Source organism: Vulpes vulpes, chromosome 1, assembly GCF_048418805.1.
Source record: "Vulpes vulpes isolate BD-2025 chromosome 1, VulVul3, whole genome shotgun sequence".
In the NCBI taxonomy this organism is placed as follows: domain Eukaryota; kingdom Metazoa; phylum Chordata; class Mammalia; order Carnivora; family Canidae; genus Vulpes; species Vulpes vulpes.
The window spans coordinates 73,846,057-73,860,773 of record NC_132780.1 but is presented as its reverse complement, the minus strand read 5'-3'; the positions used below and the strand labels follow the sequence as shown (position 1 = coordinate 73,860,773).

The 14,717-nt window shown below is 40.6% G+C and overlaps 1 protein-coding gene across 2 annotated transcripts in view; it reads left to right on the top strand.

The window, feature by feature from the left end:
- Nucleotides 1-14,717, top strand: part of TULP4 (TUB like protein 4) — a 227,136-nt gene that overhangs the window by 147,075 nt on the left and 65,344 nt on the right. For both annotated transcript variants that reach the window (XM_072767042.1, XM_072767045.1), the window contains exons 3-4: nucleotides 2,510-2,638; nucleotides 14,541-14,702. In XM_072767042.1, the coding sequence (XP_072623143.1) occupies nucleotides 2,510-2,638; nucleotides 14,541-14,702 (291 nt within the window). The remainder of the gene's footprint in view (nucleotides 1-2,509; nucleotides 2,639-14,540; nucleotides 14,703-14,717) is intronic.

Genomic DNA, 14,717 nt, shown 5'->3' with positions numbered 1-14,717 from the left:
ATATTCAATCATATCTGGCAATGGATGTTAAAGGCAGAAAGGCAGAAGTATAGAAAATGTGGCCAATATTTATTTTGTACAATAAGATATCTTGTCATCAAATGTTATTCCTAGGGAGGTCATAGCAGATGAATGGGCTCTGTGTTAACCTAAGGAAATAATTTAAAAACTGCACTTATTTGTCATATTCCCTCCTGTGGTGGCCATTCTGAAGTACATTAGTGATTGTGGGCTTAAACAATGAATGTATGTCTTTAAGAACCAAATTGTAGCCACACACATGTTTGTGGATTGCAGTGCTTGGGACAAATCATCGTTGGATCTGAAAGAAGTTTATGAAGTTGGCCTTTACTGACTGTTTGGAAATTATAAATTTTATGACACATTCAGTGTCATCTAGAGACTCTTATTGTTGATGATATTACTGGGTTTTTTTTTTTTTTAAACTTCTGTCAGTAATTTGGATAAAGAATTTATTTTTATTTATTTTTTAAATAGAGAATATAAGAAACTGGACTTTAAAAAATCAATCTGGATTTGTCCCCCTTCCCTAATCCACCTGTATTAAGACCGCCTCCTTTGTATGTTCACAACTCTGTAACTGCATTTAGAGCGCTATATTATGTCTGTTTAGTGAACTGAACTCTCTGAGTGCAGAAAGGTCTTAATCTCTCTCCTCAGCACCTACACTTCATAATAGGGAGGGAAGTAGGCAGTGCTGGCTGTTGGACCTTGAAAATAACCTTCTGGACATAGTTTTTAATAATCTTTTATAATTCAAAGATATAATTGAGTAAGGATCATAACTTCTAATTATATATCACTCTTTGACATAATACATTCAGAATGACTGTGTGTCAGGATTCAAAGATGGGCTCACCTCTGTCCCTTTCCAGGGGCAGCTCAGTGGGGAGGCGTGCGTGTAAGCCAGTAGTTCTGGAGGAGATGGAGGACATGCTGTGCTTGTGGAGTTGTGAGCAGAGTGAGGCAGCAGGGCCAGCAAGAGAGAAAATGGGATTGGGGCCGCTGAGAGTGTAGTTGGCACCCGCATCCATGAAAGCTGACTCTGGCAGGGGAAGCCATCAACTAGGTGAGATTTGTCTGGTGATCGCCGGGTCTCAAAGGATTGCAGCCATACAACCATCTTTGATTTTTTGCAGAGGTTTCAAAAAGAGCTACAGTATCCTTTCAGAGGGGTAATAATTTCCTCTTGAATTTTATTACGCATCTTGCAACAAGTGCTGATGCCACCAAGTGTGGCCAACCAAAGCTGGAGGCCTCTCCAGCTCTCTGGTACCTGAAAACCAACTGAAAGACTTAAAATCCGGTGTGCCCATGACACACGTTTGAGAGGCAAAAGCACTTTTGTGTTAGTCTGTAGTTTGGACACAGGTGGGTGTGCAGAGGGCTCTGGCCATCACAGAGGCCCTTGACAATCTGTCCTTGGCCTTGCTTACTTGCTGTCTTAGAACATGGAGACCATTTACACCGGTGCTGCATATTCATCAGGGTTGTTTTACTGGACATGAAGTTTTGGAGGGAGACGGGAGATTCAGATCTTTCTTACCAATAGCAGCTGTGCTCTTGCTGGTTAATGACAGTGCTCATTTGGCTGACACTCATTAGTATATGTCTGTGCATCAGTGGATATTCTGACTCCCAGATGGACTTTAAACTTCCCCAGTGTGGGGTCTAGTGTTCCCCGCCTGGGCATTGGTCATAGAGTGTCACACAGTGTGAACCTAGGAATTACAAACGGAATGTCTGAATGAATTCCTCATGATCACCAGCATAGGCCGGTGAACACTTGGGGAATGTTTACCACAGTGAAGGCAGGGTGTTGGTTTTGTGGTTCATGGGCTTCCAGGACCACTTCACAGTCAGTCCTGTGTATGTACTTACAGGTTTTACTGGGCTCTGTGAGCCCTGCCTTCAGGCTCCTTGGGCATTTACCTAATCCCACAAACCACCTACAGAGGGTCCACCTTTTGAATGAGGGAGTGATAGTTGAGAAAGATGAAAGTGATTTGTCCAGGATCATTTTTCAAATTAAAAAATTAATTTGTTATACTCACAAATTTTGAAGCTTATAATTTCTTTGTATTTCCTCTGTGATAAGTAGTAAATAGCTTAGACATTTCAACTGTATTTTTTCTGAATTGTTTAAATGCTGAACTATTCTTGGACTTGTGAGAGGCAGGACTGGGTCTAGATGGGCTGTGGGTCTTTTCTGTTTTTTGGGCAATGGGCATTTTTGTGCCACAGTTTATTGTTTGCTCAGGTGTCTGCCATATGTCAGGAAGCTTTGTCATGGGAGGGTCTGGTTCCCTGTAATTCCACCACCTGTGGAGTGTGTCCTCTCCCCTCTGCTAATCCCCACACCTGCCCTCAGCCATTCATTCCCCTTGACAATGACTTCCCTTTAGTTCTGAAGTCTGTCTCCTTAGAGACATAGTCCTGGCCCACTGCTTCATTCCCTGTGGTAAATATCTTCTTGGTTATTTTCTAGGTTGTGCTGGTGAGGTGGAATGAGCCATACCAGAAGCTGGCCACGTGTGATGCAGATGGAGGGATATTTGTGTGGATTCAGTACGAAGGGAGGTGGTCTGTGGAATTGGTCAACGACCGAGGGGCTCAGGTGAGTGGACAGGAGCCTCTTCCAGTGAGACATTGCTGGAGAGAGAATGCCGAGCACGTATTCCTGGGCAAGTGGAAGCTTTTTCTAGAAATAGGTGGAGTGGAAATAAATAAAACTAGAATCCTGCTTTTCATTCCTCTTGAGTATATCACTTTATAAAAAGAGAAAGATCATACTTCTCTATTCAACTATTCTGCTGTTATGAGAACTCTCCAAGTTTTAAGCTTTAATTAAATCTGTGAAATCATTTTTTACCATTCATTGTTGTGATTACATGTTAAATTTGGATCCTCTGAAGTGCTTATGGCATATCACTTTTTTGCTCCCTTTGAAAGGTACCTTCCCTGTGTTGTAATCTTCATAGTTCTCTAGCAGGGAGCTCCACAAGAACTGTTCTCACAACCTACTCGTCAAGCTGAGTTTTTAACACTCTCTTCTGTCAGGTTTCAATTAGCGTGGCCACCTGTTGTCATCCCTCAGCTCTTCCTTTCTGATTCAAATTTGTTTCTGCTCTGAGGAAAACAGGCGCTCCAGGGACTCCCTGCTGAGCTGTGCTATTTTTAAAGCTGCTCCAGAGATTCTTCTGGTTTATGGTACAGATCTGGCTCTTGCCTCTTCCCCCTGTGATGATGGGCCACATGGAGCTCTTCGTCTCGTCTCGTGAAATTAAGGACACATGTCGCGTCCTGAGGATTTAACAGAACTGTGGCTTCAGAACCAAGTCCTCAGGGGACCTTTCTCCATGAGGGCTTTCTTAGACTGTTTTACCACTCCAGGAATGGTTTCTCTGTGACTGCCTTTCTTATACATTTCTCAGGAAGTGGATTCTCACCCTCTTTGCTCCCATCTGTTGTTTAAATAAGCTATGAGCTCCCCAGGTTTAAAGATATGCCCAGTGAACTGACACAGAATTACAAGGAACAAAGATACTATTAGCAGTTACTGTTACACTAAGGGTCTTTGTAAGTTATCCTCACAGAAGACAAATCTACCTCTGGGTAAAATAGAACATTCTCTTTTGTGTGAGTCTATTTGGTAGAGGAAATGTAATAATTTTGACTGACTATGAAAAGGCCTTACCTGTTCCCTGTATACCTCCATGGAGTGAAAGGAAGTAGAACCTACCCTGTTACTCTAACTGGCTATCTTGAAATAGAGCCACAGAGGTGGAAATCCCTATGACCATGAGAAGTTCATGCTTCGTGGAGGGTAGACATTGTGGGTCAAGAGCAAGAGCTCCAGAGTCAGACCACACAGACCAAGAGTCTCACTCTGTGACTTCTTAGTAGGAGATACTTAGGTTCTGTGTCTCAGTCTTTTCATTTGTAGCATAGGGATTCTAATGCTGCCTGTCTTAGAGGATCACTGGAGGGATTAAATAAGATTAAATATAGTAAATACTTCTGACACTGTCTGTACTTGGTATTTGTCATCACATATTGCTGTAGTGCCTATAGTGTAATGAGGGACTACGACCTCGTAGCCCCTGACCACAGAATGTACCTGCCCTTAAATAGCAGCCATAATGTTGGGGCGCCTGGGTGGCTCAGTTGGTTGAGCATCTGACTCTTGGTTTTGGCTCAGGTCGTGATGTGAGGTTGAGAGGTCGGGGGCCCTGTGTTGGGCTCTCAGTGGGGAGTCTGCTTGAGATTCTCTCCCTCTGCCCCTCCTCTTCTGCTCCTCCCCCAACTTAAGTGTGCCCTCTCTTTTAAATAAATGAATAAATAAACAAATAAACTCTTTAAAAAAAATAGTCACTGGGTATTTATCCCAAAGATACAGATGTAGTGAAATGAAGGGACACCTGCACTCCAGTTTTCAATTCATAGCAGCATTGTCTACAGTAGCCAAGCTGTGGAAGCAGCCATAATGTCCTTTGACAGATGAATGGATAAAGATGTGGTATATATACACAATGGAATATTACTCAGCCATCAGAAAGGTTGAATACTTACCATTTACATTGACATGGATGGAACTGGAGAGTATTATGCTGAGTGAAATAAGTTAGTTGGAGAAAGACAATTATATGGTTTCACTCATATGTGGAATATAAGAAATAGTGAAAGGGACCATAAGGGAAGGGGGGAACTGAGTGGGGAAAATTCGAGAGGAAGACAAACCATGAAAGACTCCTAACTCTAGGAAACAAAGGGTTGCAGAAGAGAGGGTGGGTGGGGGAATGGGGTAACTGGGTGATGGATATTAAGGAGGACACACAATGAGATGAACACTAGATGTTAATACTATATGTTGGCAAATTGAACTTAAAACAAAAAAAATTTTTTTAAATTACTGATATAGCTCTTAAAAAGTAAATATATAAACAGATAGTTGTCATGATGTCTTCACCAAGACTGCTTTAGGCCTTGAGGCAGCAGCACTTTGTGGTTTTCTGCAAAGTGGGGACTTCTCTGAATTCTCCTGTAAGGGTCTCTAAAATGCTCTAATTCTCCTGTCACCAGAGTGGGAACTCTTTTTCCTCAGTGATCGAGTCAGACTTGCCTTCAGACTTTGGACGACTGAAAGTCTCTAAAGCATTGCACTGAGAAAGACTATGAAGAGGAGCTAGGACAAACTCTAAGTTCCTGTCGTTTTCATATGTTGTCACTCAGTCTCCACAGGAACCCTACTGGGCAGATGCCAGTCTCAGGTCAGGGAAGTTGAGTAAGTTGCCCAATGAAGTTCATGGGTAGTAAAGCAGAATTTGAGCCTAGGTTTGAGTCCAGATAATCTCTGTCACACTGTCTCCTTCCCAGACATGAAGCTTTTTTCTCTGTAGCAGAAATGCGTATATTTATAGTATATCCAAAAGAACTCAGACTTCATTACCATTAAAGAGTCCAGCCCCACCAGCCAAGTATCGCTACCACCACACTGTTTTCTCCTGACGGCAATCTCTGAGGACGGAACCTTCTGTCATTTCCATATAGCAGCTGTGTGATTTCCACTACCACCATATCCCTCAGCTTTTCCTTTCATTGAGAACTTGGGACAAAACATTTTAGAAATAAGAAAGGAAGGACAAATTTGGACCTGCAGGTGAATGAACTTACAGGAACCATAGAACACTTGGAAGCTCCTAGAATTTTACAAATGCCTGTCTCTGCCATGTTTGAAAAGTAATCACTATATGTGATCTGATGTGGATTTTTATTTAATTTTGCTGCTTGGAACTCTGATTCTGCAAACCTTGAAACCCATTGAGCAGTTATCAGCAGTAAATACTTCTATCTGAGGAAGGTTTGGTTGCTTTGAATTGTGTTGCATCAGAACTTACCTGAGTGAAGAAACATCGTGCCTTGGTGACAATGAATCACTGGTTAAAGTAGTGGCTGTCTGTGTACCTGAAACAGTACCTGGCAGGAGGAAGGACAGTTATGTGGCTTGGGAGAGGAGGATCCTTGAAATCTACTCAGAAAAATAATACTTTGAGAGGAACTGACACCACGTTGAACAGTTTGACTTGCACTGTCACAAAGGAATCAAACATTTGGCAAAAGCTAAGTGATGCTTTAACAATTTCCTTTTCGGGAAATTATTATGAATCCTTTATTTCAAAAGTGAGTCTGGAACAGTGCATGCGTTATTGTATAGGATTAGTCACCAAGGATGGCTGTGCCCCACACAGCCATTGGCCGTTGTGATGAAAACTGCCTCGGGCTGAGATCTGACCAGGCTGGTGCTCAGACGCAGTTAATCCATGTCTGATGACATGCTTAGTGAGGCAAGAGCACATAGCCCTCTGCCATCCAAAGGCAACCAGAAGGAGGAGGGCTTCCTGCTTATTTTCTTTACAGCACTAGGTATCAGTTCCCTTGTCTCTCTTTTTCCAATTGTGGCATATTCTTATCACTCTGTTGACCTAATTTAATAAACCCAATGAGTTCATGGAAACATCCTTTGTTATCATTTTCTCTGACAGCATGACTGGTGATGTCTTGGGGAAGCTTCTTTTCACTGGCCATACCCTTCCACCCTCTAGTAAGATAATTTCTAAAAAGAAATCTTTTTTAAAAGAGTATAAATCTTTTTTAAAAAGAGTATAAGTGTCTCCCAAGATAAATTAGTGAGAGTACATATAAATAAATGGCATTACTTTTGCAAAATGCAAAGACTTTAAATTTCATAGCAGAATTAGTGTGTTATCTCTAAAAAAATATGTTTAAGTTTCTTAAGAAAAACTAGTGTAGTTAGTTGAAACACAGGGTCAGTGAAACCAAGGTTTTGAGTTTACCCTAAGCAAACAACTTTTTTCAGTAACCTCAGACCAGCTGTTCAAGAACTGTCTCACAAATCCATGCCATTGTCATGGTGGAGACATGCTAACCACTGAACACAAACTATAACACCTGCTGGGAAAACAGCAGATGTTCATGTCCTTTTGTCTTTTGTCCATTTATTTTTATCTGAAATATCATATATCCAGTAATGACAACAATTTTAAAGAAAGTTAAACATTTCCAAGTAAAAGCAACTTAAAACAGTTTTATGAATGGAAAGGTAGGCATAACTATAGAGATTACCAGGTAATCAAAGGTACCTAAAAGATAATTCAGTGGGGGCAACAATAGTCATTTTTTTTAATTGAAATGTAACTGACATATAACAATTTTTGTTTCAGGCATACAGAATAACAATTTGATATTTGTACATGTAGTTGACCCTTAAACAACTGCAGTTTGAACTGCACAGGGCCAGTTATACATGGGTTTTTTTTTTCAATAAATACAGTAGTGATGGGGTGGAGCTAAGATAGTAGTGTAGTAGGAGGACCCTAGGCTTGCCTCATCCCTCGAACACAGCTAAATCACTATCAATCAAATCATTTTGAATACCCAAGAAATCAGCCTGAGGACTGACAGAACAAACTGCACAATTAGAAGAGGCCACATCAAGAAAGATAGGAAGTGTGGAGACATGGTTTGGAGTAGAAACAGATTGCTGGTGCTGCAGAGGTGAGAGAGACTGGTTGTCATGAAAAATGGGAAAGAGAAGAGTGGATCATACAAAGAAAACACTTCTCCCAAGCCATTGGCTAGGAAAATGGGAAGGGATGGTTTTCATGATTTTCTGCAACCAGGGGGCTGAAAGACTGAAGTTTTAGAGGTTGTGGCATGGCTGGAGAGAGCCCTGAGGATGCTGCCCTCCTCCTGTAGAGCAGGCAGGCAGGTAGCGCAGGACGGATGGCAGGATCTGAGGCTCACCTAAGAGGCACAGAGAGAGACTATCCCTTCTTCTTGCAGCGTATTGGTGAGAGCTGGCATTGCCTCTCCAGGGACAAAAGAGCTGACAGGTCCCATTTCCCTCCCCACCCCTCAGCATAGGCTCAGAGACACCTGCTGAGGGTGGCTAACCCGGACACTGGCTATGTAGCCTGCTTTGCTCCAAATCCCATGCCCTTGTGCCCTGGCATGACTGCCCTTCTGGGTCAAACCTGCATCATCCCAGCACAGTCAGGCCCTCCCCCAGGAGACCCATGCAGGTTTCCCTCACACCAGGTCCCTAAAGTTTAGAGTTTGAAAAGTCGGCTGGTTTGGCTGAGATAGAGCCCAAAGTGCACTGCACTGCTCCAGGCAGTCAGGCAATCTGGAGACAGACCATGTGAAAACAGAGATATGAAAAATGCCTAGGACACATGATAGGAAATGATGTGCTCTTCTGGCAGGACTTCCCTGAGAGCAGCAAGCACAGACTCCCCTCTCCCAGGACAAAGATGCTGGCTGATGCCCATTCGCCTCCCCTGCTTCTCTGTATAAACCAACCTCAGTAAATAGCATAGTGCCAACACTGCTTGACTAACCTCTTTACACCAAGTCCTGCCCCCTGTGCTGTGTTGGTACTGTTTTTTTTGGGCAAATGTCCCTAATGACCAGCACACTGGGCCCTTTCCCCAGAAGATCAGCAGAAACCCATACACACACCGTGTCTACCCACCATAGCGTTCTACAAGGCCTCTTTTCTATTGGAAGTAGCATCTGGTCTCATTTAACAAGCATGTTAGAGTACACCTACTTAAAACTCACCACACTCTGGCCAAGACCCAAACACTGTCCATTGTAAGCAAGGCGAGCCTCTGTAGAAGGACCTGAGGGATAGAGCAGCCAAATCACAGCAGCCGAGTGCATACAGCGTACACCAGAGACACTTCCTGAGGTACCAGGCCCTGGACATTGTATGACCTCTTCATAAAGCCATTACTCTCAAGAGCAGGAAACATACCAGGATTTTGTAACACACAGAAGACAGAGACCTAGACAAAATGCCAGGACGTAGGAATGCATCCCAAAAGAAAGAACAAGAAAAGGTCATGGCCAGAGATCTAATTGAAACAGATATAAGTAATGTGTCTTATGCAGAATTTAAAGCAACAGTCATAAAGATATCACTGGGCTTGAGAAAAGCATGGAAGATGTGAGGGAGACCCTTACCACAGAGATGAAAGAGCTTAAAACCAGTCAGGCAGAAATGAAAAGTGCAATATCTGAAATTCCAAATGGACTAGATATAACCACAAGGAAAGAAGAAGGGGAACGAATAAGTGATACAGAAGGTAGAATTATGTAAAATAATGAAGCTGAACAAAAGAAAAATTATGGATCACGAGAGTAGACTTGGGGAACTCAGTGACTCCATAAAACCTAATAACATTCATATCATAGGCGTCCCAGAAGAAGAAGAAGAGAGAGAAAAGAGGGCAGAAGGTTTATTTGAGGAAATCATAGCTGAAAACTTCCCTATCTGGGGAAGGAAACAGACATCCAAATCCAGGAGGCATAGAGAACTCCCATCAAGATCAAAAAGAGCAGACTAATACCAAGATACATTGTAATTAAATTTGCAAAATTTAGTGATAAAAAATTCCTAAAAGCAGTGAGACAAAAGAAGTCCCTAACTGAAAAGGAAAAGACCCATAAGGTTAGTAGCAGATCTCTCCACAGAAACTCTGCAAGCCAGAAGAAAGTGACATGATATGTTCAATGTGCTGAATGAGAAAAATCTGCTGTCAAGAATACTCAATCCAACAAGACTATCATTCAGAATAGAAGGCAGATAGAGCTTCCCAGACAAACAAAAACTAAAAGAGTTTGTAACCACTAAACCAGTCTTGTAAGAAATATGAAAGAAGATTCTCTAAATGGGGAGGAAACATCAAAAGTGACAGAGACTAGAAAAGACAAGAGAAAATCTTCAGAAACAACAAAACAAGTAATAGAATGGCACTAAGTACCTATCTATCAATAATTACACTGAATGTGAGTGGATTAAATGCTCCAATCAGGGACACCTGTATGCCTCAGCGGTTAAGTGTCTGCCTTTGGCTCAGGGGGTGATCCCAGGATCCAGGATCGAGTCCCACATTGGGCTCCTTGCAAGGAGCCTGCTTCTCCCTCTGCCTGTGTCTGCACCTCTCTCTCTCTCTGTGTGTCTCTCATGAATAAATGAATAAAATCTTTTTAAAAAATGCTCCAGGGCAAAAAAAAAAAAATGCTCCAGGGCAGCCCCGGTGGCCCAGCAGTTTGGTGCCGCCGTCAGCTCAGGGTGTGATCCTGGAGACCCAGGATCGAGTCCTGCATCGGGCTCCCTGCATGGAGCCTGCTTCTCCCTCTGCCTGTGTCTCTGCCTCTCTCTCTCTCTCTCTGTCATAAGTAAATAAATAAAATACTTCAAAAGAAAATGCTCCAATCAGAAAACCTAGGGTATCAAAATGCATGAAAAATAAGACCCATCTATATGTTGCCTACAAGAGATTAATTTTAGACCTAAAGATACTTGCAGGTTGAAAGTGAGGGAACGGAGAAGATTTATGATGCAAATGATGTCAAAGCCAGAGTAGCAATGATTCAAACAAACTAGATTTTATCAAACAAACTAGATTTTAAACCAAAGACTGTAACAAGAGTTGAAGTAGGGCATTATATCATAATAAAAAGAGGCTATCCAACAAGACGATGTAACAATTGTAAATATTTATGCACCCAACTTGGAAGCATCCAATTATATAAAACAATAACAAACATAAAGGAACTCTTTGATAATAATACAGTAATAGTAGGGGACTTTAACAACCACTTACATCAATGAACAGATCATTTAAGCAGAAAATCAACAAGGAAACAATGGCTTAGAATGACACACTGGACCAGATGGGATTAACAGATATATTCAGAACATTTCATCCTAAAGCAGCAGAATACACATTCTTTTCAAGTGCACATGGGACATTCTCCAGAGTAGATCACATACTAGATGACAAATCAGGCCTCAATAGGTACAAAAAGATTGAGATCATGCAACACATATATTTTGACCATAACAGTATGAAACTTGAAGTCAGGTATAAGAAAAAATTTGGAAAGACCACAAATACATGGAGGTTGAATAACATGCTACTAAAGAATGAATGTGTCAACCAGGAAATTAAAGAAGAAATTAAAAAATACATAGAAATAAATGAAAATGAAAACATGATGATCCAGAACCTTTGAGTTTGCAGCCAAAGAAGTCCTAAGAGGGCACTATATAGCAATACAGGCCAAGTAAGAAAAATCTCAAACAACCTAACCGTACACCTGAAGGACCTGGAAAAAGAACAGCCATTGAAGCCTAAAGCGAGCGGAAGGAAAATAATAAGATTAGAGCAGAAATAAATGATACCATTTGAAAAGCAAGTGTCAGTGCAGTGCTAAGTGCTTCACACATGTAAACTAAAACAAAACAAAAAACAATGGAACAAAGCAAGGAAACCAGGAGCTTGTTCTTTGAAAAAATTTGTTAAACACCTAGCCAGACTTACCAAAAAGAAAAGAGAACGGGCTTGGTAGAGTAAATAAATAAAATCACAATGAGAGAAGACAAAAACTAACACCATAGAAATATAAACAATTAGAAGATTATGAAAAACTGTATGCCAACAGATTGGACAATCTGGAAGAAACGGACAAATTTCTAGAAACATAAACTACCAAAACTGAAACAGGAAGAAATAGAAAATTTAAACAGTCCGATAACCAGCAAAGAAATTGAATCCGTAATAAAAAATACCCCAACAAACAAAAACCCAGGGCCGGTTGGCTTCACAGGGGAATTCTATCAAGCATTTAAAGACGAGTTTTAATACTCTTCTTTAAATATTTTTATCAGGGATCCCTGGGTGGCGCAGCGGTTTGGCGCCTGCCTACCTTTGGCCCAGGGCGCGATCCTGGAGACCCGGGATCGAATCCCACATCGGGCTCCCGGTGCATGGAGCCTGCTTCTCCCTCTGCCTGCCTCTCTCTCTCTCTCTCTCTCTGACTATCATAAATAAATACATTTTAAAAAAATAAATAAATATTTTTATCAAACTATCCCAGAAAATAGAAATGAAGGAAAACTTCCAAACTCAGACTTTTACTTTTTGAAAGCTGCCATTAAGAAAAAGAAAAGCAGGGGCAGCCCCGGTGGCACAACGGTTTAGTGCCGCCTGCAGCCTGGGGTGTGATCCTGGAGACCCAGGATCGAGTCCCACGTCGGGCTTGTTGCATGGAGCCTGCTTCTCCCTCTGCCTGTGTCTCTGCCTCTCTCTCTCTCTCTCTCTCTCTCTCTCTGTGTGTGTCTCTATGAATAAATAAATAAAATCTTAAAAAAAAAAAAAAAGAAAAGAAAAAGAAAAGCAGGTGGCATTTGGGTGGTGGAGTGTCTGCTTTTGGCCCAGGTCGTGATCCTGGGGTCCTGGGATCGAGTCCCACATCAGGCTCCCCTGCAGGGAATCTGCTTCTCCCTCTGCCTATGTCTCTGCCTCTCTCTCCTGTGTCTCTCATGAATAAATAAATAAAAATCTTTAAAAAAGAAAAAGAAGAGCCCCAGAGTAAGAGAAATTATTTGCAGCATATATATCTGATAAAGGATTATATCAATAATAAGGTTGAAAACTTACATTCATATGTATGTAGACCTAGTATATACATTTATATATTTATACACACACATAAAACACATATATATGAGTGAATAAGGGAATAGATACACATAGCAAGGGATTTGAAGAGACATGTCCCAAGTGATGATATGCAAATGATCAATAAGCATGTGAAATGATGCTCAACCTGACTACATTGAAGAAATGCAAATTAAGAGCACAGTGTTCTATCACTACATACAACTAGAATAGCTAAAATAAAAGACCGACAACACCAAGGGTTAGTGAGGAGTGGACCTGCTGGTATTCTCATACATTGCTGGGAGTTTAAAAAGGCTTTACCACTTTGGAAAACAGTTTGATAATTTCTTATGCAGTTAAACACACACTTACCAAATGATCCAGCGGTTAATTCCACTCTTACATATTTACCTACTCAAGAGAAATGAAACCATGTTTCTACAAAAAGTCTTGAACAGGAATGCTCATAGCAATTTTATAATAGCCAAATACTGGAAACAACCTAAATGCCTGGCAATTTGGGTAGCTAAATAAGTTGTAATATATTTATACAATGAAATACTACTCGTGTGAAAAGGAGTGAGCTGCTGATGCACACAAGAATTTAGAATACTCTCAAACCATTGTGCTGAGTAAAAGCAGCCATACACAAAAGTGAACATAGTATATATAGTTACATTCATGTAAAATTCAAGAATAAGCAGCTAGTGAGAGAAATTAAATCACTGGTTGCCTTGGACTAAGGGTGAGGGTAGGGGATTGACTTCTCAGGGGAACTTTGTTTTATTTTATGTAAATTATACCTCAGTAAAGTTGATTTTTAAAAAGATAATACTATCAGCAACTACTTGCAAACAGTTTGGAAAACTTACATAAACTGGAAAAATTTTTTAAATAATTTAATAGAACTGACTCAAGAAGAAATAAAAAGCTTAAATGCTTGACTAGTACTAAAACTATTAAGTAAACTGAAGCAGTAGTTAAAAATCTTCCCACAAAAAAATTGAGACAGATGGTTTTATAGCCATGTTATACCAAACTTTAAAGCAACAGGCCGTCCCAGTTTATACAAATTCCTTCAGGCAGTGGAACAAGAGGAAGTACTCTCCAGCTCATTCTGAGAAATCAACATAACCTTGATAAATCCAGACAAAGACATTACAAAAAAAGCCAATCATAATTTTATTTCACTCATGAATACAGTTGTAGAAATTCTAAACTCATTAGTAAACCAACTTCCACTGTGTCTGTAAAAGACAGTATTTCACCTCCAAGTTGAGCTGCTTCTAGGCATGCAAGGGTAGTATAATTTAAGGAAATCCATAGAAGTAATTCACTACAATAGTAGATTAAAAGATTTTTAAAATGTGGTTACTTGCATAAATGCAATAAACACATTTGATAAGTATGTGTAATTTTTCCAGTTAGGTTTTTTTTTTTTTCATTTTGATTAAGGGAATATTGTTAGGAAGATTGAGAAAGCTAGATAATCAGAAACTGAGAACTTTACCATTTTGATAAGTGACCCAGAGACACTAATGGAGACTCTGTTACTGTAGGTGGGAGGCCATAGAACAATGGCAAAAAGCAAGGACATTGGATCCATAAAACCCTGGGTCATTCTTGATGCAGCCTTTGCATCAAGGCTTGATGCAGTCTTGATGCAGTGTGTAATCAAGGATAAGTTACTTATCCTCTCTGTGTCTTGTTTTCTCCATAAAATGGGCATGATAACACCTCCCACGAACAAGGCTTAAAGAATTAACATGTGTGAAGCACTTACCACTGCATTGACACTTGCTTTTCAAATGGTATCTTTTATATTATATATTTGTGTTAAAATATAAAATGTATTTTATATATTGTTCTCTTTGAAGCCGGCTGACTCATAGCCAAAGGCTAAGTTAATGACTGTAGTCTTTAATAAAAGTGCTTTCCCTTTCAGATTACAAATTGACACCTTTGTCTCTGTGTGTCTCAAAGGTGAGTGATTTCACGTGGAGCCATGATGGTACTCAAGCACTTATTTCATATCGAGATGGGTTTGTCCTGGTTGGTTCTGTCAGCGGACAAAGACACTGGTCATCTGAAATCAACTTGGAAAGTCAAATCACATGTGGCATATGGACTCCTGATGACCAACAGGTAAAGCCTCTTGAA